At 48.7% G+C, this 23,368-nt stretch overlaps 2 protein-coding genes across 8 annotated transcripts in view; one reads left to right on the forward strand and one right to left on the reverse strand.

The window, feature by feature from the left end:
• The window catches only part of LOC140418347 (uncharacterized), an 86,101-nt gene that overhangs the window by 48,165 nt on the left and 14,568 nt on the right, over positions 1-23,368 (reverse strand). For 2 of the 6 annotated variants that reach the window (XM_072501819.1, XM_072501822.1), the window contains 2 exons: positions 20,138-20,193; positions 19,613-19,860 (listed from right to left, as the gene is read on the reverse strand). In XM_072501819.1, coding sequence (XP_072357920.1) covers positions 19,735-19,860; positions 20,138-20,193 — 182 coding nt within the window. In that variant the 3' untranslated portion in view covers positions 19,613-19,734. Of the gene's footprint in view, positions 1-11,423; positions 11,496-13,746; positions 13,803-17,598; positions 18,056-19,612; positions 19,861-20,039; positions 20,194-20,865; positions 20,915-23,368 lie in introns of those variants that run through there. The other 4 variants (XM_072501818.1, XM_072501820.1, XM_072501821.1 and 1 more) reach the window with 4 other exon arrangements.
• Positions 1-23,368, forward strand: part of LOC140418341 (uncharacterized) — a 397,355-nt gene that overhangs the window by 16,220 nt on the left and 357,767 nt on the right. The window contains exon 3 of one of the 2 annotated variants that reach the window (XR_011944953.1): positions 1,335-3,105. The exons of the other annotated variant lie outside the window; for it this stretch is intronic. The gene's annotated coding sequence lies outside the window, so the exon portion shown is untranslated. Of the gene's footprint in view, positions 1-1,334; positions 3,106-23,368 lie in introns of those variants that run through there. 2 annotated transcript variants of the gene reach the window in all.

Consider the following 23,368-nt stretch of genomic DNA (forward strand, 5'->3'; position numbering starts at 1 on the left):
TCTGTGACTGAAGATTAAGATTAATACAAGCTAAAGTTTTATCCTCTGTCCCACACCTGTGAGTAAAACACGTCTTTTCGTACCCTTTTCACTTCTTTTCTCATTCTGAGCTTAAATGATTGACCTGCAGGAACTGGAGGGAAAGGAAGTGAATCCAGGGAGGGTGCAGACTCTGGAAAGGTTGGCCCAGTTCTCTCTCTCTCGAAGACAGTGACATCCTTTGCTCCATCAACTTGGTCCATTTATTTGTCTGACTTAAAGGATGGTCTCTTTTCTGATGTTCACAACTAAAGGGTTTTGTGGCTGACATAATGAATTAATATAAGACAGAGATATGTCTTGTGTTGTTATAAAGTCTGTCATTTTTCAAAATTTGCCGTGCAGAAGGAGGCCATTCGGCCCATCGAGTCTGCACCAGCCCTTGGAAACTGCACCCCACCTAAGCACACGCCTCCACCCTATCCCTGTAACTCAATAACCCAACCTTTTTGGACACAAAGGGCAATTTATCATGGGCAATCCACCTAACCGGCACATCTTTGGACTGTGGGAGGAAACCGGAGCACCTGGAGGAAACCCACGCAGACACTGGGAGAACATACGGACTCTGCAGAGACCCAAGTCAGGAATCGAACCTGGGACCCTGGAGCTGTGAAGCAACTGTGCTAACCACTGTGCTACCGTGCTCCCCTCATGAAATACATTCATTATTACTTCTGTCTGTTACTGTAGCTGTGTTGTATATTTCCAGTCATAGAACCATTACAGCACAGAGTCCCATTTGACAACTCGAGTCCATGTTGTCTTTCAGTCAAGGAATCCAGTGAGTCCTATTCACTGTCCATATCCCCATAGTCCTTCAAGTATATTTCTTTCAATTACCCATTGAATTCCTGTTTGATGTAGTTGAATGTCTCTGCATTCACCACCCTTGTAGGCAGCGTGTTTGTGTTCATAAACAATCATTATCTTAATCTATTTCTACTGCTATTGCTCATTAAACTCTGATCAAGCAATACAGTACTGTAGGTGAAACAGATTTTTAATCCGGGATTTAAACGTGTATGTTTTTAGTCTAGCATCTGCATCAAGATTTTTAGTGCTGTACTCGACAGGAAATGGTGAGCATGGATCTGTAGAGGAGTCGCACAAATTGTCACCGACAGGAGAATTGGGAGGGTGTACAGCAGATTGAGAACCGTGTGTGTGTGGATGGAGATTTACAGCTTTCTTTAAAATAAGAGAGGAAAGAATGTTCCAGTGGAACTAGAATTATCTGTTCTGAATGTCTATCCTGGACTGACGGTCATAACTTTTCTAAATTCCTTTTACAGGACGTTAGAAGTAGAGAATTTGGAGACAGAAATCTTGAATTAATCATCACGTCAGGATCTGAGAGTCACTGAGTTCATTGGGACATGAATATCATTGGCCTTTGACTCTCAAAAGAGAAATGTTTGTCTGCTTCAAAAGGTTTTCAAAATCGGTGTGACTAGAAAGGCAATCAGACAACCCCCCTCTCCCCCCGAGTGAGAGTGTTCCAGCAAACTGAGTGCGGAAGAGTTTTACCTTGACATAGCCTATTAAAACTTTGCACCATTCACATTGAGGAGAAACCATACAAGGGTTTTGTGCATTGATGAGGCTTTAACTGATCATTGAATTTGGAGAGGCATTGGACACTTGCACCGTGGAGAAACCATGGAAATGTGGGGACTGTGGGAAGGGATTCTGTACGCCCTCTGCATTGGAAACTCATCAACGCAGTCACATTGGAGAGAGGCCGTTCATTTGTTCTGACTGTGGGAAGGGATTCACACAGTCATCCAATCTGCTGAGACACCAGCGAGTTCACACTGGGGACAGACCGTTCACCTGCTCTGAATGTGGAAAGGGATTCACCAATTCATCCAACCTGCACACACACCAGCGACTTCACACTGGGGAGAGGCCTTTCACTTGCTCCGAGTGTGGGAAGGGATTCAGTCATTTATCTAATCTGCTGAGACACCAGCGAGTTGGCAGCAGGGACAGGTCATTCATCTGCTGTCAGTGTGAGAAGCGATTCCGTGATTCATACACCCTGCGCCTGCATCAGCGAGTTCACACTGGAGAAAGCCATTCATCTGCTTTGACTGTGGTAAAGGATTCACCCAAGTATCCAACCTGCTGAGACACCAGCAAGTCCATAAGTGATGACAGGGGTTGGATTCTGCTGTTATTGCTGCTGTGAATCACATCCAGGAATGAACCATGTTCATTCTGACGGTTGGAGAGTCAGAGAGTTTCTTTCTGCTGGACTGGCCAGTCTTCCGACTTTGCTTCCAGTGGGCCGGTTTTGTGATGGGGACTGCACGTCTTGACAGAAGTGATTCACAAAAGCAGATGTAGTACATTTATTTTATTCTGGATCGTAAACTTAATTTACAGTAAAGTCACAGTAACTTCATTTGAAGCCTACTTGTGACAATAAGCGATTTTCATTTCATTTTCATTTCAAATAGTGTTTTCCCTGCCATGACAAGTAAATCTAAAATAAATACATTTGTCTCTATTCCATTGAGTCGGCTCAGTTGGTCTGTGTCAGTATTTATGCTGCACCTGACCCTCCGCTCACCCCTCTTCATCTCCCCATCAGCAGCTCATTCTATTCCAAATCTAGCTTGTCCACAAGAGGTAGGAATAGAAGTAGGCCATTCGGCCCATCAAATCTGCTCTGTTATTCAATGAGATCATGGCTGATCTGATATGTTCTTGAACTCCACTTTACCGCCTTATCCCCATAACCCCCGATTCTCTTACTGATTAAAAATCTGTCTATCTTAAACTTGAACATACTTAATGACCCAGTCTCTACAGATAAGGAGGGGGAGGGAGGGTGAGAGGAGGGAGGCGGGATCAGGATATTGAATCGGATGATCAGCCATGGTCATAATGAAAGCGGAGCAGGCCCAAAGGGTCGAATGACCTCCTCCTGCTCCTATTTTCTATGTTTCTATGTAACAATTCACAGGATCGTTTTAGCAGGACTTCCCTATTTTTACATCCCATTCCATTTGAAATAAAGACCAACATCCCATTTGTCATCCCAATTACCTGCTGAACTGAGAGCTTCAGGTTTTTAGGTGTTCAGATTACCAACAACCTGTCCTGGTCCCCCATGCTGACAATATTGTTAAGAGAGCCCACCAATGACTCTACTTTCTCAGAAGCCTGAGGAAATTTGACATGTCAGCTACGACTCTCTCCAACTTTTACAGATGCACTATTGAAAGCATTCTTTCTGGTTGTATTATAGCTTGGTATGGATCCTGCTCTGCCCAAGGTCGTGAATGTAGCCCAGTCCATCACGCAAACCAGCCTCCCATCCATTGACTCTATCTAAGATGGCTTCATCTGCAGAAAGTGCACCCAACTGGAGCTCCTCACAGACCGCATGGTTCGGTTGGAGCAGCAATTGGATGCACTTAGGAGCATGCAGGTGGCAGAAAGCGTCATGGATCGCAGTTATGTAAATGTGGTCACACCCAAGGTGCAGGCAGAGAAATAGGTGACCACCAGAAAGGGCAGGCAGTCAGTGCAGGAATCCCCTGTGGTTGTCCCCCTCTCGAACAGATATACCCCTATGGATACTGTCGGGGGGGATAGCCTATCAGGGGAAAACAGCAGCAGCCAGAGCAGTGGCACCACGGCTGGCTCTGATGTTCAGAAGGGAGGGTCAAAGCGCAGAAGAGTAATAGTAATAGGGGACTCTATAGTCAGGGGCACAGATAGGCGCTTCTGTGGATGTGATAGAGACTCCAGAATGGTATGTTGCCTCCCTGGTGCCAGGGTCCAGGATGTCTCCGAACGGGTAGAGGGCATCCTGAAGGAGGAGGGCAAACAGGCAGAGGTCGTTGTACATATTGGTACTAACGACATAGGCAGGAAGGGGCATGAGGTCCTGCAGCAGGAGTTCAGGGAGCTAGGCAGAAAGTTAAAAGACAAGACCTCGAGGGTTGTAATCTCGGGATTACTCCCTGTGCCACGTGCCAGTGAGACTAGAAATAGGAAGATAGAGCAGCTAAACACGTGGCTAAACAGCTGGTGTAGGAGGGAGGGTTTCCATTATCTGGAGCACTGGGAGCTCTTCCGGGGCAGGTGTGACCTGTATAAGAAGGACGGGTTGCATCTAAACCGGAGAGGCATAAATATCCTGGCCGCGAGGTTTGCTAGTGTCACATGGGAGGGTTTAAACTAGTATGGCAGGGGGGTGGGCACGGGAGCAAGAGGTCAGAAGGTGAGAGCATTGAGGGAGAACTAGGGAATAGTTCTGTGTGGCTCTGAGGCAGAGCAGACAGGGAGAAGTTGCTGAACACAGCGGGTCTGGTGGCCTGAAGTGCATATGTTTTAATGCAAGAAGTATTACGGGTAAGGCAGATGAATTTAGAGCTTGGATTAGTACTTGGAACTATGATGTTGTTGCCATTACAGAGACCTGGTTGAGGGAAGGGCAGGATTGGCAGCTAAACGTTCCAGGATTTAGATGTTTCAGGCGGGATAGAGGGGGATGTAAAAGGGGAGGCGGAGTTGCGCTACTGGTTCGGGAGAATATCACAGCTGTACTGCGAGAGGACACCTCAGAGGGCAGTGAGGCTATATGGGTAGAGATCAGGAATAAGAAGGGTGCAGTCACAATGTTGGGGGTTTACTACAGGCCTCCCAACAGCCAGCGGGAGATAGAGGAGCAGATAGGTAGACAGATTTTGGAAAAGAGTAAAAACAACAGGTTTGTGGTGATGGGAGACTTCAACTTCCCCAATATTGACTGGGACTCACTTAGTGGCAGGGGCTTAGACGGGGCGGAGTTTGTAAGGAGCATCCAGGAGGGCTTCTTAAAACAATATGTAGACAGTCCAACTAGGGAAGGGGCGGTACTGGACCTGGTATTGGGGAATGAGCCCGGCCAGGTGGTAGATGTTTCAGTAGGGGAGCATTTCGGTAACAGTGACCACAATTCAGTAAGTTTTAAAGTACTGGTGGACAAGGATAAAAGTGGTCCTAGGATGAATGTGCTAAATTGGGGGAAGGCTAATTATAACAATATTAGGCGGGAACTGAAGAACATAGATTGGGGGCGGATGTTTGAGGGCAAATCAACATCTGACATGTGGGAGGCTTTCAAGTGGCAGTTGAAAGGAATTCAGGACCGGCATATTCCTGTGAGGAAGAAGGATAAATACGGCAATTTTCGGGAACCTTGGATGACGAGAGATATTGTAGGCCTCGTCAAAAAGAAAAAGGAGGCATTTGTCAGGGCTAAAAGGCTGGGAACAGACGAAGCCTGCGTGGAATATAAGGAAAGTAGGAAGGAACTTAAGCAAGGAGTCAGGAGGGCTAGAAGGGGTCACGAAAAGTCATTGGCAAATAGGGTTGAGGAAAATCCCAAGGCTTTTTACATGTACTTAAAAAGCAAGAGGGTAGCCAGGGAAAGGGTTGGCCCACTGAAGGATAGGCAAGGGAATCTATGTGTGGAGCCAGAGGAAATGGGTGAGGTACTAAATGAATACTTTGCATCAGTATTCACCAAAGAGAAGAAATTGGTAGATGTTGAGTCTGGAGAAGGGTGTGTAGATAGCCTGGGTCACATTGAGATCCAAAAAGACGAGGTGTTGGGGGTCTTAAAAAATATTAAGGTAGATAAGTCCCCAGGGCCTGATGGGATCTACCCCAGAATACTGACGGAGGCTGGAGAGGAAATTGCTGAGGCCTTGACAGAAATCTTTGGATCCTCACTGTCTTCAGGGGATGTCCCGGAGGACTGGAGAATAGCCAATGTTGTTCCTCTGTTTAAGAAGGGTAGCAAGGATAATCCCGGGAACTACAGGCCGGTGAGCCTTACTTCAGTGGTAGGAAAATTACTGGAGAGAATTCTTCGAGACAGGATCTACTCCCATTTGGAAGCAAATGGACGTATTAGTGAGAGGCAGCACGGTTTTGTGAAGGGGGGGGTCGTGTCTCACTAACTTGATAAGAGTTTTTCGAGGAGGTCACTAAGATGATTGATGCAGGTAGGGCAGTGGATGTTGTCTATATGGACTTCAGTAAGGCCTTTGACAAGGTCCCTCATGGTAGACTAGTACAAAAGGTGAAGTCACACGGGATCAGGGGTGAGCTGGCAAGGTGGATACAGAACTGGCTAGGCCATAGAAGGCAGAGAGTAGCAATGGAAGGATGCTTTTCTCATTGGAGGGCTGTGACCATTGGTGTTCCACAGGGATCAGTGCTGGGACCTTTGCTCTTTGTAGTATATATAAATGATTTGGAGGAAAATGTAACTGGTCTGATTAGTAAGTTTGCAGACGACACAAAGGTTGGTGGAATTGCGGATAGCGATGAGGACTGTCGGAGGATACAGCAGGATTTAGATTGTTTGGAGACTTGGGCGGAGAGATGGCAGATGGAGTTTAATCCGGACAAATGTGAGGTAATGCATTTTGGAAGGTCTAATGCAGGTAGGGAATATACAGTGAATGGTAGAACCCTCAAGAGTATTGAAAGTCAAAGAGATCTAGGAGTACAGGTCCACAGGTCATTGAAAGGGGCAACACAGGTGGAGAAGGTAGTCAAGAAGGCATACGGCATGCTTGCCTTCATTGGCCGGGGCATTGAGTATAAGAATTGGCAAGTCATGTTGCAGCTGTATAGAACCTTAGTTAGGCCACACTTGGAGTATAGTGTTCAATTCTGGTCGCCACACTACCAGAAGGATGTGGAGGCTTTAGTGAGGGTGCAGAAGAGATTTACCAGAATGTTGCCTGGTATGGAGGGCATTAGCTATGATGAGCGGTTGAATAAACTCGGTTTGTTCTCACTGGAACGAAGGAGGTTGAGGGGAGACCTGATAGAGGTATACAAAATTATGAGGGGCATAGACAGAGTGGATAGTCAGAGGCTTTGCCCCAGGGTAGAGGGGTCAATTACTAGGGGGCATAGGTTTAAGGTGAGAGGGGCAAGGTTCAGAGTAGATGTACGAGGCAAGTTTTTTACGCAGAGGGTAGTGGGTGCCTGGAACTCGCTACCGGAGGAGGTGGTGGAAGCAGGGACGATAGTGACATTTAAGGGGCATCTTGACAAATACATGAATAGGATGGGAATAGAGGGATACGGACCCAGGAAGTACAGAAGATTGTAGTTTAGTCGGGCAGCATGGTCGGCACGGGCTTGGAGGGCCGAAGGGCCTGTTCCTGTGCTGTACCTTTCTTTGTTCTTTGTTTGTTCTTTGTTCTAACCCTAACCCAGAATCCTAACCTTGACGAGTGCCACGTATAACGTTAACTTGTTCCAAGTAGTGTCATAATACACGTATCTTTTTTTCTCTGATTCTTATATCTATCCTACAATTCTTCGTATCTCCAGCCCTATCCATAATCTTCCCTGGTATTATCCTCACTTTTATAATGTCCCCCATATCTGTTTAGAACCCTGACCCTATATCTAATAAGCTTTCTTAGTTACACGTTCGAACATTGAATCTGTTCAAAAAACGATATAACTTAATAGATATTTTAATTCAATGACTTACATAGGTTCCTTCATTTGAGATATTAATTGAAACCTTAATCCATAACCCTAACATAACACATTTACAATTTTTAAATAAACTTTCATCCCAACCTTCTTATATAACTACAATCTAATCTTCGCTGCTCACGTACTATTTTCCAACTTTCATTTACCTTAAATTTCTAAATATGTGCTCAGTTCCGTGAAACAAGATGACGTAAAATCCTATGCGGAAAAGAATGTTGAACGTGCGCCAGTAAAGTGGCAGACGCTTCGGCGCTGTATCCCTTTTTGGGTGCAGAAAAAAGGGAAACCACCCATCTGTCCGTAACCCGGAATCCTAACCTTGACGAGAGCCACGTATAACATTAACTTGGTCCAAGTAGTGTCATAATACACGTATCTATTTCTCTGTTTCTTATCTATATATTACAATTGTTCATATCTCCTGCCTTTCCATAATCTTTCCCTGTATTATCTTCCCGGTTATTATGTCCCCCTTTATCTCTTTAGGACTCAACACTCTAGATCTAAAAAGTTTTCTTAGTTACACGTCCGGACATTGAATTGGTGCAAAAGATTATATAACTTAATAGATATTTTAATTGGATGTCCTACATATGTTTATTCATCTGTGATATTAGTTAAAACCTTAATCCATAACCCTAACACAACACATTTATAATATTTAAATAAACTATTCTCCCAACCTCCTCCTTATACAACTACAATCGAATCTTTGCTTCCCACGTACTATCTTCCAACTTTTTGTCCCCCTCAGAAACCCCCTACCCTCCACACACCCCCCCTGCCGCACTCCTCACACACACCCCCTGCCGCCCTCCTCACATACACGCCCCCTGCCGCCCTCCTCACACACACCCCCCCTGCCGCCCTCCTCACACACACACCCCCTGCCGCCCTCCTCACACACACCCCCCTGCCGCCCTCCTCACACACCCCCTCCGCCGCCCTCCTCACACACACCCCCCCCTGCCGCCCTCCTCACACACACACACCCCCTGCCGCCCTCCTCACACACACACACACCCTGCCGCCCTCCTCACACACACCCCCTGCCGCCCTCCTCACACACACACCCCCTGCCGCCCTCCTCACACCCCCCCCCTGCCGTCCTCCTCACACACACCCCTGCCGCCCTCCTCACACACCCCCCTGCCGCCCTCCTCACACACACCCCCTGCCGCCCTCCTCACACACACCCCCTGCCGCCCTCCTCACACACACCCCCTGCCCTCCTCACACACACCCCCTGCCCTCCTCACACACACCCCCTGCCCTCCTCACACACACCCCCTGCCCTCCTCACACACCCCCTGCCCTCCTCACACACACCCCCTGCCCTCCTCACACACACCCCCTGCCCTCCGCACACACACCCCCTGCCCTCCTCACACACACCCCCTGCCCTCCTCACACACACCCCCTGCCCTCCTCACACACACCCATGCCCTCCTCACACCCCCCCCTGCCCTCCTCACACCCCCCCTGCCCTCCTCACACACCCCCCCTGCCCACCTCACACCCCCCCTGCCCACCTCACACCCCCCCTGCCCACCTCACACCCCCCCTGCCCACCTCACACACCCCCTGCCCACCTCACACCCCCCCTGCCCTCCTCACACCCCCCCTGCCCTCCTCACACACACCCCCTGCCCTCCTCACACACCCCCTGCCCTCCTCAGACACCCCCCTGCCCTCCTCACACACACCCCCTGCCCTCCTCTCACACACCCCCTGCCCTCCTCTCACACACCCCCTGCCCTCCTCACACACACCCCTGCCCTCCACCTACACACCCCCTGCCCTCCTCACACACACCCCCTGCCCTCCTCACACACACCCCCTGCCCTCCTCACACACACCCCCTGCACTCCTCACACACACCCCCTGCACTCCTCACACACACCCCCTGCCCTCCTCACACACCCCCCCTGCCCTCCTCACACACACCCCCTGCCCCCTCCTCACACACACCCCCTGCCGCCCTCCTCACACACACCCCCTGCCCTCCTCACACACACCCCCTGCCCTCCTCACACACACCCCCTGCCCTCCTCACACACATCCCCTGCCCTCCTCACACACCCCCTGCCCTCCTCACACACACCGCCTGCCCTCCTCACACACACACCCTGCCCTCCTCACACACACCCCCTGCCCTCCTCACACACACCCCCTGCCCTCCTCACACACACCCCCTGCCCTCCTCACACACACCCCCTGCCCTCCTCACACACACCCCCTGCCCTCCTCACACACACCCCCTGCCCTCCTCACACACACCCCCTGCCCTCCTCACACACACCCCCTGCCCTCCTCACACACACCCCCTGCCCTCCTCACACACACTCTCTCCCCCCCACAACTCCCGTCCCCCTCAAAAAGGCCCCTTCTCCCCCCAACAACTCCCCTGTCCCCCTCACAAAGGCCCCCTTTTTTCCCCTACAACTCAACCTCACAGGCTCCCTCCCCTCCCCCACAACTCAACTTCACAGGCCCCTTCCCCTTCCCCACAATTCAACCTCACAGGCCCGCCCTCCTCCACACAACTCAACCTCACAGGCCCCCCCTCCACCCCACAACTCAACCTCAGGCCCCCCTCCTCACCAGAACTGAACCTCACAGGCCCCCTTCTCCCCACAACTCAACCTCACAGGCCCCCCCTCCTCACCACAACTCAACCTCACAGGCCCCCCCTCGACCCCACAACTCAACCTCACAGGCCCCCCCTCCTCCCCACAATTCAACCTTACAGGCCCCCTCTCCTCCCCACAACTGAACCGCACAGGCCCCCCTTCCTCCCCACAACTCAACCTCACAGGGCCCCCCCTTCCTCCCCACAACTCAACCTCACAGGACCCCCTCCTCCCCACAACTCAATCTCACAGGCCCCCTCTCCTCCCCACAACTCAACCTCACAGGTCCTTTCTCCTCCCCACAACTCAACCTCACCAGACCCCCCTTCCTCCCCACAACTCAACCTCACAGGCCCCCCCTCCTCCCCACAACTCAACCGCACAGATACCCCCTCCTCCCTTCAACTCAACCTCACAGGCCCCACCTCCTCCCCACAACTCAACCTCACACGCCCCCCCTCCTCCCCACAACTCAACCTCACAGGCCCCCCCTCCTCCCCACAACTCAACCTCATAGGACCTCCTCCCAACAAGTCAACCTCACAGGCCCCCCCTCCTCCCCACAACTGAACCTCACAGGCCCACATTCCTCCCCACAACTCAACCTCACAGCACTCCCTCCTCCCCACAACTCAACCTCACAGGCCCCCCTTCTCCCCACAATTCAATCTCACAGGGCCCCCCCTCCTCAACCTCACAGCACCTCCTCCTCCCCACAACTCAACCTCACAGGCCCCCTCCTCCCCACAACTCAACCTCACAGGCCCCCCTCCTCCCCACAACTCAACCTCACAGGCCCCCCTCCTCCCCACAACTCAACCTCACAGGCCCCCTTCCTCCCCACAACTCAACCTCACAGGCCCCCCCCTCCTCCCCACAACGCAACCTCACAGGCCCCCTCTCCTCCCCACACACCGCCTCTCATCCTCACATACCCCCTCATTCACAAACAGCCTGCCCCTTCACAAACCCCGTCCCCCACTAAACCGTTTGCCCCCCTACATAAATCATGAAGTTTCAAACCTTGTTTAAACAAAATGATAAATATTTCCAGTTAGGTACATTAGGTAATAATTAAAAATGATCAGAAAATTGTCATTCTCCCTTACATATTTATTATAATATTCCACCCTTTAATAAACACAACCACCTCTAACAGATTCTACAAGTGCCCATTGTGTTCAGTTCATGTGGATACCAATATCAAGATAGACTTACACAACCGAAGGGCCTTTCTTTTCTCAAGTCTTCCGAGTCCAGAACTATACGAGTCCACATATTGTACGTAACCTACAAAAAAATACACATTTCCATAAATCGCAAATATTTCCTGGAAAAACATTGGTTAATATTATAAACCAAGTTTTTCTTCCCCCCATTGTCCCTATATTATTCATTAACATTTCATCCTTAAGATAGTCCTCTCCTTAAAACTCCCCCTTATCCCAACCATAGAAACCCCCTCCCCATCTGGGAACTCCTCCCACGCTAGAAACTTCCCTCATCCAAACCTTCTCCCGCTACTCCAGCCCTGTCCAAAACCTGCCCATCACTCAAACCCAGTATACACCCTCCACCCCAACCTTCCTATCCCCCGCCCCCCACTTTACCTACACCCCCCCACCTCTAAACCCCTATAAAAAAAACTTTACTAAAAACCCACCCCAACAACCCATCACATCCCCCAGCCCTCCCCATAAAACCCCTTTCCATACAAACCCCAGATTACTCTTTAAAAAAAAATTCCCCAAAAAACCTTTTTCCCTTCCCCTTTAAATATTCACACCATGAAAGGACTAAGATCCATAAAAATATTTTAAAATAATAGCTCATAATGACCAATTCACCGACTACTTTCTCATTACTACAACAGGTCTCAACTGACGGTTTTTAAACTCACTGCAGCACAGACACACATGCCTGCTTTTCCCGGTTCACCATTCACGCTGTACACCCGATATAAACTCTCCGATATAAAATCTTTCAAACTAATTTTACATCACACAGTTCAGTATATACTTGATAGACACTATCCCTCTTTTTGTATGTTAATTAATTTAAATATATTGTAACCAATTGTGAAGGATGGCCGTGGCAGTGTCTTCTGTCCAGGTTATATTGTGTGAAACAGTAAAAACTTTATTTGATATGCTTGGGATGAAACATTTTTTTCTAATAAAATCATTTAAGGTGATAATTGTTCGAATTTGTTTTTCTGGAAGTCTCTAGCTAAAATTAATTTCTGTGATGAAGATTTTAGTTCTGGGGAATTTATGTGCGGCTATTTTTAAAAGGATTTGTAGTTGTTTGATAGCAGTGGTAGATGTTTGTGTACGGTTGAAAATGCCTATGGAAAATATTATTGTATTTATTATGGGATGAGATTTTAATTTATGTAGAACGGAGGTAATGTGGATGAATTTTGCGCGGGGGAAACTGTCAAATTTAATATTAGGGTTGGGACAATTCTTAATAGTGGACAGATTGGAGTCACCTATAATTAGAATAGACTTTGTTGGGACTAAGAGCCATTTTTTATTTTTGTAAAATGTATGGGGGTGTAGCAATATGATATATTTGGTCTCGTCATTCGTGGTAGTGGGTAAAGTTTTATTTGGTATGTGTCTAACGTTGGTTGTGTTTATAATTGGACTGTCAGTTGCGTTGACACATGATTGTGCCTGGACTGGGGTTGTCAGTAGATTGAGGTGTGTGGTACAAGTTGGGAATTGTGGTAAAGGTGTAAAACTGTTATTGTGACTTGGCGCTGCATATTGGAAATCCGAATCTATGTCCTGTGTTTCCGGCGGGTTAATGACGTTTGTGTCTGTGGGTGAAATGTTAATATTTGAGTTAAAAATGTAGTTCTGAGTTTTTTCAATTATCTCGAATCTTGCATTTTGTCTAAAGTTTTTGTTATACCACCTTTTTGCCATATCAAATGCCTCTTGTGGTCACTCCTTCTTAACATCTTTTTCTAATTTATTAAGTAATCTTTTTAAATGTGTTACGTAATGGTCTATAAGAATTGTTTGAGTAGTTTGAGCCCAATTATTTGCATTTGTTATCAATTTTGAACTAATTTGCGGGGTAACTCCTATGGGTCGAATCGAATTGATTAATGTTTTGGATAATTTTTTAATATACTAGGGGATATTTCCTTCTATTATAGTCAGGTGATGCATATATTGCAGCATTTTGTACATTATTTTGGTTGCTGGCAAACAGAAATTTTCTTCCGTGAAAAGGATGGTGGTATTCATCCTTAAAATAAAACAGAAAGAGTTAATTTCTTATATAATTCTAAATAATTTATATGTAAGCAACATTAGTTATCCATAAAAAAATTGAGGGAGGAAAAACCGAATAAACGTAAACTAAAATACAAACAATTTAAAATTGTTATTTTTATATTAATTTAATTATTATTGTATTTCAAACTATGTTAATGTGATAAAGATAGAGGGCACGAGATCGATCAGGTGCGAGACTGGAAAATAGCTTTAAAGTTTTTGGGAGTTATTCCCAAATTGTAACGTACCTGAAAGTGGTCTTGCTGAGATTTTGCAATTCGAATGTAGTCTAATAGTGGACTATCTAGTGGAAGGAATCATTCCTTGTTAGACTTTATATTTATTTTTAATAAAAATATTTGTATTAAAAAATGCTACCTGAAGAGTTGTGCAGAGATTTCGAATTGGTTGGTAGACTAGCCCTCCGTTAAATCACAAGGGGAATCTTATTTTGTAGATATTATAAAATGTTAAAGAATTTTTTAAAAAATTATTTTTAAAAAATGAGGAAAAAGTTGTTATGAAAAAAAATTTTTTTTTTTTTTTTTAATGTGCTATCTGCATCGAAGTAGAGAGTACAGATCTTTATGTGGGCTACTAAAACCTATTTTGTAGGCTAACAATGGTCCCGACATGTTTCGCAGTGATTACTGCTCATCAGGGGACTGTTTTTCGTCCACTAAGAGCCTTCCTCTCACTAAATGTGTAGCACAAATTTCCAAATTAAAAATCCTTCCTTTTTGAAAAAAATTGAAAAAAATTCAGTTTCAAAAAAAATCTTTATTAAAAAAATTCAAAAAGTGAAAAAATGTTTCAACTATGCAAAAGTAATTAATTATTGAAATGGTTTTACCTCAGAATAATCAAAAATAGTAGAATTGTTCTCTGAAACGCTGCAAAATGTGGAGGATTTGGTAAAGCAACCTACTCCGGAGTGAGTCTGGAAGCTTCTGACCAACTGTCAATCAGTAACAGCTGCAGAAAACCGTTAGTTAAAAAAACTGATGTCAGCAAACATCAACACACCTGAAAGAATTAGCATATTTCAATTAGGAACTGCACACTTTGCAATGTTAATATGGAACTATTAATTGTTTAATAGTTCCTCAACCTCACAGCCCCCCCTCCTCAACCTCACAGCCCCCCCTCCTCCCCACAACTCAACCTCACAGGTCCCCTTCCTCCCCACAACTCAACCTCACAGTCCCACCCTCCTCCCCACAACTCAACCTCACAGGTCCCCTTCCTCCCCACAACTCAACCTCACAGGCCCCCACTTCTCCCCACAAGTCAACCTCACAGACCCCCCTCCTCCCCACAACTCAAACTCAGGCCCCCCTCCTCCCCACAACTCAAGCTCACAGGCCCCCCCTCCTCCCCACAACTCAACCACACAGGCCCCCCCTCCTCACCACAACTCAACCTCTCAGCCCCCCTCCTCCCCACAACCCAACCTCACCAGACCCCCCCTCCTCCCCACAACTCAACCTCACAGGCCCCCCCTCCAACCCACAACTCAACCTCACAGGCCCCCCTACTCCCCACAATTCAATCTCACAGGCCCCCTCTCCTCCCCACAACTCAACCTCACAGGCCCCCTTCCCTCCACCACAACTCAACCTCACAGGCCCCCTCCCATGCCCACAACTCAACCTCAGAGACCCCCTCCACTCCCCACAACTCAACCTCACACGCCCCCTTTCCTCCCCACAACTAACCTCACAGGTCCCCTCCCTTCCCCACAACTCAACCTCACAGGCCCCCTCCCCTCCCCACAACTCAACCTCACAGGACCCCCCTCCTCCTCACAACCCAACATCACCGGACCCCCCCTACTCCCCACAACTCAACCTCACAGGCACCCTCTCCACCCCACAACTCAACCTCACAGGCCCCCCTACTCACCACAATTCAATCTCACAGGCCCCCTCACCTCCCCACAACTCAACCTCACAGGCCCCCTCTCCTCCCCACAACTCAACCTCACAGGCCCCCTCCCATGCCCACAACTCAACCTCACAGGCCCCCTCCCATGCCCACAACTCAACCTCACAGGCCCCCTCCCTTCCCCACAACTCAACCTCACAGGCCCGCCTCCTCCCCACAACTCAAGCTCACAGGTCCCCTTCCTCCCCACAACTCAACCTCACAGGCCCCCCCCTTCTCCCCACAAGTCAACCTCACAGGCCCCCCTCCTCCACACAACTCAACCTCACAGGCCCCCCCTCCACCCCACAACTCAACCTCAGGCCCCCCTCCTCACCACAACTCAACCTCACAGGCCTCCCTTCCTCCCAACAATTCAACCTTACAGGCCCCCTCTCCTCCCCACAACTCAACCGCACAGGCCCCCCTTCCTCCCCACAACTCAACCTTACAGGGCCCCCCTTCCTCCCCACAACTCAACCTCACAGGCCCCCCCCCTCCTCCCCACAACTCAACCTCCCAGGCCCCTACTCCTCCCCACAACTCAACCTCACACGCCCCCCTACTCCCCACAATTCAATCTCACAGGCCCCCTCTCCTCCCCACAACTCAACCTCACAGGCCCCCTTCCCTCCCCCACAACTCAACCTCACAGGCCCCCTCCCATGCCCACAACTCAACCTCAGAGACCCCCTCCACTCCCCACAACTCAACCTCACACGCCCCCTTCCCTCCCCACAACTAACCTCACAGATCCCCTCCCTTCCCCACAACTCAACCTCACAGGCCCCCTCCCCTCCCCACAACTCAACCTCACAGGCCTCCTCCCTTCCCCACAACACAACCTCACAGGCCCCCCCTCACCACAACTCAACCGCACAGCCCCCCCCTCCTCAACCTCACAGCCCCCCCTCCTCGACCTCACAGCCCCCCCCCTCCTCAACCTCACAGCCCCCCTCCCCTCCTCCACACAACTCAACCTCACAGGCCCCCCCTCCACCCCACAACTCAACCTCAGGCCCCCCTCCTCACCACAACTCAACCTCACAGGCCCCCCTTCTCCCCACAACTCAACCTCACAGGCCCCCCCTCCTCCCCACAACTCAACCTCACAGGCCTCCCTTCCTCCCAACAATTCAACCTTACAGGCCCCCTCTCCTCCCCACAACTCAACCGCACAGGCCCCCCTTCCTCCCCACAACTCAACCTTACAGGGCCCATCCTCCCCACAACTCAACCTTACAGGGCCCCCCTCCTCCCCACAACTCAACCTCACAGGCCCCCTCTCCTCCCCACAACTCAACCTCACAGGTCCTTTCTCCTCCCCACAACTCAACCTCACCAGACCCCCCTTCCTCCCCGCAACTCAACCTCACAGGCCCCCCTCCTCCCCACAACTCAACCGCACAGACACCCCCTCCTCACCACAACTCAACCTCACAGGCCCCCCCCCTCCTCCCCACAACTCAACCTCACACGCCCCCCTACTCCCCACAATTCAATCTCACAGGCCCCCTCTCCTCCCCACAACTCAACCTCACAGGCCCCCTTCCCTCATCCACAACTCAACCTCACAGGCCCCCTCCCATGCCCACAACTCAACCTCAGAGACGCCCTCCACTCCCCACAACTCAACCTCACACGCCCCCTTCCCTCCCCACAACTAACCTCACAGATCCCCTCCCTTCCCCACAACTCAACCTCACAGGCCCCCTCCCCTCCCCACAACTCAACCTCACAGGCCTCCTCCCTTCCCCACAACTCAACCTCACAGGCCCCCCCTCACCACAACTCAACCGCACAGCCCCCCCCTCCTCAACCTCACAGCCCCCCCCTCCTAGACCTCACAGCCCCCCCCCTCCTCAACCTCACAGCCCCCCTCCTCCACACAACTCAACCTCACAGGCCCCCCCTCCACCCCACAACTCAGCCTCAGGCCCCCCTCCTCACCACAACTCAACCTCACAGGCCCCCCCTCCTCCCCACAACTCAACCTCACAGGCCCCCCCTCCTCCCCACAACTCAACCTCACAGGCCCCCCTCCTCCACACAACTCAACCTCACAGGCCCCCTCTCCTCCCCACACACCGCCTCTCATCCTCACATACCCCCTCATTCACAAACAGCCTGCCCCTTCACAAACCCCGTCCCCCACTAAACCGTTTGCCCCCCTACATAAATCATGAAGTTTCAAACCTTGTTTAAACAAAATGATAAATATTTCCAGTTAGGTACATTAGGTAATAATTAAAAATGATCAGAAAATTGTCATTCTCCCTTACATATTTATTATAATATTCCACCCTTTAATAAACACAACCACCTCTAACAGATTCTACAAGTGCCCATTGTGTTCAGTTCATGTGGATACCAATATCAAGATAGACTTACACAACCGAAGGGCCTTTCTTTTCTCAAGTCTTCCGAGTCCAGAACTATACGAGTCCACATATTGTACGTAACCTACAAAAAAATACACATTTCCATAAATCGCAAATATTTCCTGGAAAAACATTGGTTAATATTATAAACCAAGTTTTTCTTCCCCCCATTGTCCCTATATTATTCATTAACATTTCATCCTTAAGATAGTCCTCTCCTTAAAACTCCCCCTTATCCCAACCATAGAAACCCCCTCCCCATCTGGGAACTCCTCCCACGCTAGAAACTTCCCTCATCCAAACCTTCTCCCGCTACTCCAGCCCTGTCCAAAACCTGCCCATCACTCAAACCCAGTATACACCCTCCACCCCAACCTTCCTATCCCCCGCCCCCCACTTTACCTACACCCTCCACCTCTAAACCCCTATAAAAAAAACTTTACTAAAAACCCACCCCAACAACCCATCACATCCCCCAGCCCTCTCCATAAAACCCCTTTCCATACAAACCCCAGATTACTCTTTAAAAAAAAATTCCCCAAAAAACCTTTTTCCCTTCCCCTTTAAATATTCACACCATGAAAGGACTAAGATCCATAAAAATATTTTAAAATAATAGCTCATAATGACCAATTCACCGACTACTTTCTCATTACTACAACACGTCTCAACTGACGGTTTTTGAACTCACTGCAGCACAGACACACATGCCTGCTTTTCCCGGTTCACCATTCACGCTGTACACCCGATATAAACTCTCCGATATAAAATCTTTCAAACTAATTTTACATCACACAGTTCAGTATATACTTGATAGACACTATCCCTCTTTTTGTATGTTAATTAATTTAAATATATTGTAACCAATTGTGAAGGATGGCCGTGGCAGTGTCTTCTGTCCAGGTTATATTGTGTGAAACAGTAAAAACTTTATTTGATATGCTTGGGATGAAACATTTTTTTCTAATAAAATCATTTAAGGTGATAATTGTTCGAATTTGTTTTTCTGGAAGTCTCTAGCTAAAATTAATTTCTGTGATGAAGATTTTAGTTCTGGGGAATTTATGTGCGGCTATTTTTAAAAGGATTTGTAGTTGTTTGATAGCAGTGGTAGATGTTTGTGTACGGTTGAAAATGCCTATGGAAAATATTATTGTATTTATTATGGGATGAGATTTTAATTTATGTAGAACGGAGGTAATGTGGATGAATTTTGCGCGGGGGAAACTGTCAAATTTAATATTAGGGTTGGGACAATTCTTAATAGTGGACAGATTGGAGTCACCTATAATTAGAATAGACTTTGTTGGGACTAAGAGCCATTTTTTATTTTTGTAAAATGTATGGGGGTGTAGCAATATGATATATTTGGTCTCGTCATTCGTGGTAGTGGGTAAAGTTTTATTTGGTATGTGTCTAACGTTGGTTGTGTTTATAATTGGACTGTCAGTTGCGTTGACACATGATTGTGCCTGGACTGGGGTTGTCAGTAGATTGAGGTGTGTGGTACAAGTTGGGAATTGTGGTAAAGGTGTAAAACTGTTATTGTGACTTGGCGCTGCATATTGGAAATCCGAATCTATGTCCTGTGTTTCCGGCGGGTTAATGACGTTTGTGTCTGTGGGTGAAATGTTAATATTTGAGTTAAAAATGTAGTTCTGAGTTTTTTCAATTATCTCGAATCTTGCATTTTGTCTAAAGTTTTTGTTATACCACCTTTTTGCCATATCAAATGCCTCTTGTGGTCACTCCTTCTTAACATCTTTTTCTAATTTATTAAGTAATCTTTTTAAATGTGTTTCGTAATGGTCTATAAGAATTGTTTGAGTAGTTTGAGCCCAATTATTTGCATTTGTTATCAATTTTGAACTAATTTGCGGGGTAACTCCTATGGGTCGAATCGAATTGATTAATGTTTTGGATAATTTTTTAATATACTAGGGGATATTTCCTTCTATTATAGTCAGGTGATGCATATATTGCAGCATTTTGTACATTATTTTGGTTGCTGGCAAACAGAAATTTTCTTCCGTGAAAAGGATGGTGGTATTCATCCTTAAAATAAAACAGAAAGAGTTAATTTCTTATATAATTCTAAATAATTTATATGTAAGCAACATTAGTTATCCATAAAAAAATTGAGGGAGGAAAAACCGAATAAACGTAAACTAAAATACAAACAATTTAAAATTGTTATTTTTATATTAATTTAATTATTATTGTATTTCAAACTATGTTAATGTGATAAAGATAGAGGGCACGAGATCGATCAGGTGCGAGACTGGAAAATAGCTTTAAAGTTTTTGGGAGTTATTCCCAAATTGTAACGTACCTGAAAGTGGTCTTGCTGAGATTTTGCAATTCGAATGTAGTCTAATAGTGGACTATCTAGTGGAAGGAATCATTCCTTGTTAGACTTTATATTTATTTTTAATAAAAATATTTGTATTAAAAAATGCTACCTGAAGAGTTGTGCAGAGATTTCGAATTGGTTGGTAGACTAGCCCTCCGTTAAATCACAAGGGGAATCTTCTTTTGTAGATATTACAAAATGTTAAAGAATTTAAAAAAAAATTATTTTTAAAAAATGAGGAAAAAGTTGTTATGAAAAAAAAAATATATATTTTTTTTAATGTGCTATCTGCATCGAAGTAGAGAGTACAGATCTTTATGTGGGCTACTAAAACCTATTTTGTAGGCAAACAATGGTCCCGACATGTTTCGCAGTCATTACTGCTCATCAGGGGACTGTTTTTCGTCCACTAAGAGCCTTCCTCTCACTAAATGTGTAGCACAAATTTCCAAATTAAAAATCCTTCCTTTTTGAAAAAAATTGAAAAAAATTCAGTTTCAAAAAAAATCTTTATTAAAAAAATTCAAAAAGTGAAAAAATGTTTCAACTATGCAAAAGTAATTAATTATTGAAATGGTTTTACCTCAGAATAATCAAAAATAGTAGAATTGTTCTCTGAAACGCTGCAAAATGTGGAGGATTTGGTAAAGCAACCTACTCCGGAGTGAGTCTGGAAGCTTCTGACCAACTGTCAATCATTAACAGCTGCAGAAAACCGTTAGTTAAAAAAACTGATGTCAGCAAACATCAACACACCTGAAAGAATTAGCATATTTCAATTAGGAACTGCACACTTTGCAATGTTAATATGGAACTATTAATTGTTTAACAGTTCCTCAACCTCACAGCCCCCCCCCTCCTCAACCTCACAGCCCCCCCCCCTCCTCCCCACAACTCAACCTCACAGGCCCGCCCTCCTCCCCACAACTCAACCTCACAGGTCCCCTTCCTCCCCTCAACTCAACCTCACAGGCCCCCACTTCTCCCCACAAGTCAACCTCACAGACCCCCCTCCTCCCCACAACTCAAACTCAGGCCCCCCTCCTCCCCACAACTCAAGCTCACAGGCCCCCCCTCCTCCCCACAACTCAACCACACAGGCCCCCCCTCCTCACCACAACTCAACCTCTCAGCCCCCCCTCCTCCCCACAACCCAACCTCACCAGACCCCCCCTACTCCCCACAATTCAATCTCACAGGCCCCCTCTCCTCCCCACAACTCAACCTCACAGACCCCCTTCCCTCCCCCACAACTCAACCTCACAGGCCCCCTCCCATGCCCACAACTCAACCTCAGAGACCCCCTCCACTCCCCACAACTCAACCTCACAAGCCCCCTTTCCTCCCCACAACTAACCTCACAGGTCCCCTCCCTTCCCCACAACTCAACCTCACAGGCCCCCTCCCCACAACTCAACCTCACAGGACCCCCCTCCTCCCCACAACCCAACCTCACCAGAGCCCCCCTCCTCCCCACAACCCAACCTCACCAGACCCCCCCTCCTCCCCACAACTCAACCTCACAGGCACCCCCTCCACCCCACAACTCAACCTCACAGGCCCCCCTACTCCCCACAATTCAATCTCACAGGCCCCCTCACCTCCCCACAACTCAACCTCACAGGCCCCCTCCCATGCCCACAACTCAACCTCACAGGCCCCCTCCCATGCCCACAACTCAACCTCACAGGCCCCCTCCCTTCCCCACAACTCAACCTCACAGGCCCGCCTCCTCCCCACAACTCAACCTCACAGGTCCCCTTCCTCCCCACAACTCAACCTCACAGGCCCCCCCTTCTCCCCACAAGTCAACCTCACAGACCCCCCTCCTCCACACAACTCAACCTCACAGGCCCCCCCTCCACCCCACAACTCAACCTCAGGCCCCCCTCCTCACCACAACTCAACCTCACAGGCCCCCCTTCTCCCCACAACTCAACCTCACAGGCCCCCCCTCCTCCCCACAACTCAACCTCACAGGCCTCCCTTCCTCCCAACAATTCAACCTTACAGGCCCCCTCTCCTCCCCACAACTCAACCGCACAGGCCCCCCTTCCTCCCCACAACTCAACCTTACAGGCCCCCCCCCTCCTCCCCACAACTCAACCTTACAGGGCCCCCCCTCCTCCCCACAACTCAACCTCACAGGACCCCTCCTCCCCACAACTCAACCTCACAGGCCCCCTCTCCTCCCCACAACTCAACCTCACAGGTCCTTTCTCCTCCCCACAACTCAACCTCACCAGACCCCCCTTCCTCCGCGCAACTCAACCTCACAGGCCCCCCTCCTCCCCACACCTCAACCGCACAGACACCCCCTCCTCACCACAACTCAACCTCACAGGCCCCCCCTCCTCCCCACAACTCAACCTCACAGACCCCCCCCTCCTCCCCACAACTCAACCTCACACGCCCCCCTACTCCCCACAATTCAATCTCACAGGCCCCCTCTCCTCCCCACAACTCAACCTCACAGGCCCCCTTCCCTCCCCCACAACTCAACCTCACAGGCCCCCTCCCATGCCCACAACTCAACCTCACAGATCCCCTCCCTTCCCCACAACTCAACCTCACAGGCCCCCTCCCCTCCCCACAACTCAACCTCACAGGCCTCCTCCCTTCCCCACAACTCAACCTCACAGGCCCCCCTCACCACAACTCAACCGCACAGCCCCCCCTCCTCAACCTCACAGCCCCCCCTCCTCGACCTCACAGCCCCCCCTCCTCAACCTCACAGCCCCCCCCTCCTCAACCTCACAGCCCCCCCCTCCTCCCCACAACTCAACCTCACAGGCCCGCCCTCCTCCCCACAACTCAACCTCACAGGTCCCCTTCCTCCCCACAACTCAACCTCACAGGCCCCTACTCCTCCCCACAACTCAACCTCACACGCCCCCCCCTCCTCCCCACAACTCAACCCCACAGGCCCCCCTTCCTCCCCACAACTCAATTGCACAGGCCCCCCCTCCTCCCCACAACTTAACCTCATAGGACCCCCCCCTCCTCCCCACAAGTCAACCTCACAGGCCCCCCCTCCTCCCCACAACTCAACCTCACAGGCCCCCCCTCCTCCCCACAACTCAACCTCACAGGCCCCCCTCCTCCACACAACTCAACCTCACAGGCCCCCTCTCCTCCCCACACACCGCCTCTCATCCTCACATACCCCCTCATTCACAAACAGCCTGCCCCTTCACAAACCCCGTCCCC

Source organism: Scyliorhinus torazame, chromosome 5 (genome assembly GCF_047496885.1).
Source record: "Scyliorhinus torazame isolate Kashiwa2021f chromosome 5, sScyTor2.1, whole genome shotgun sequence".
Classification (NCBI taxonomy): domain Eukaryota; kingdom Metazoa; phylum Chordata; class Chondrichthyes; order Carcharhiniformes; family Scyliorhinidae; genus Scyliorhinus; species Scyliorhinus torazame.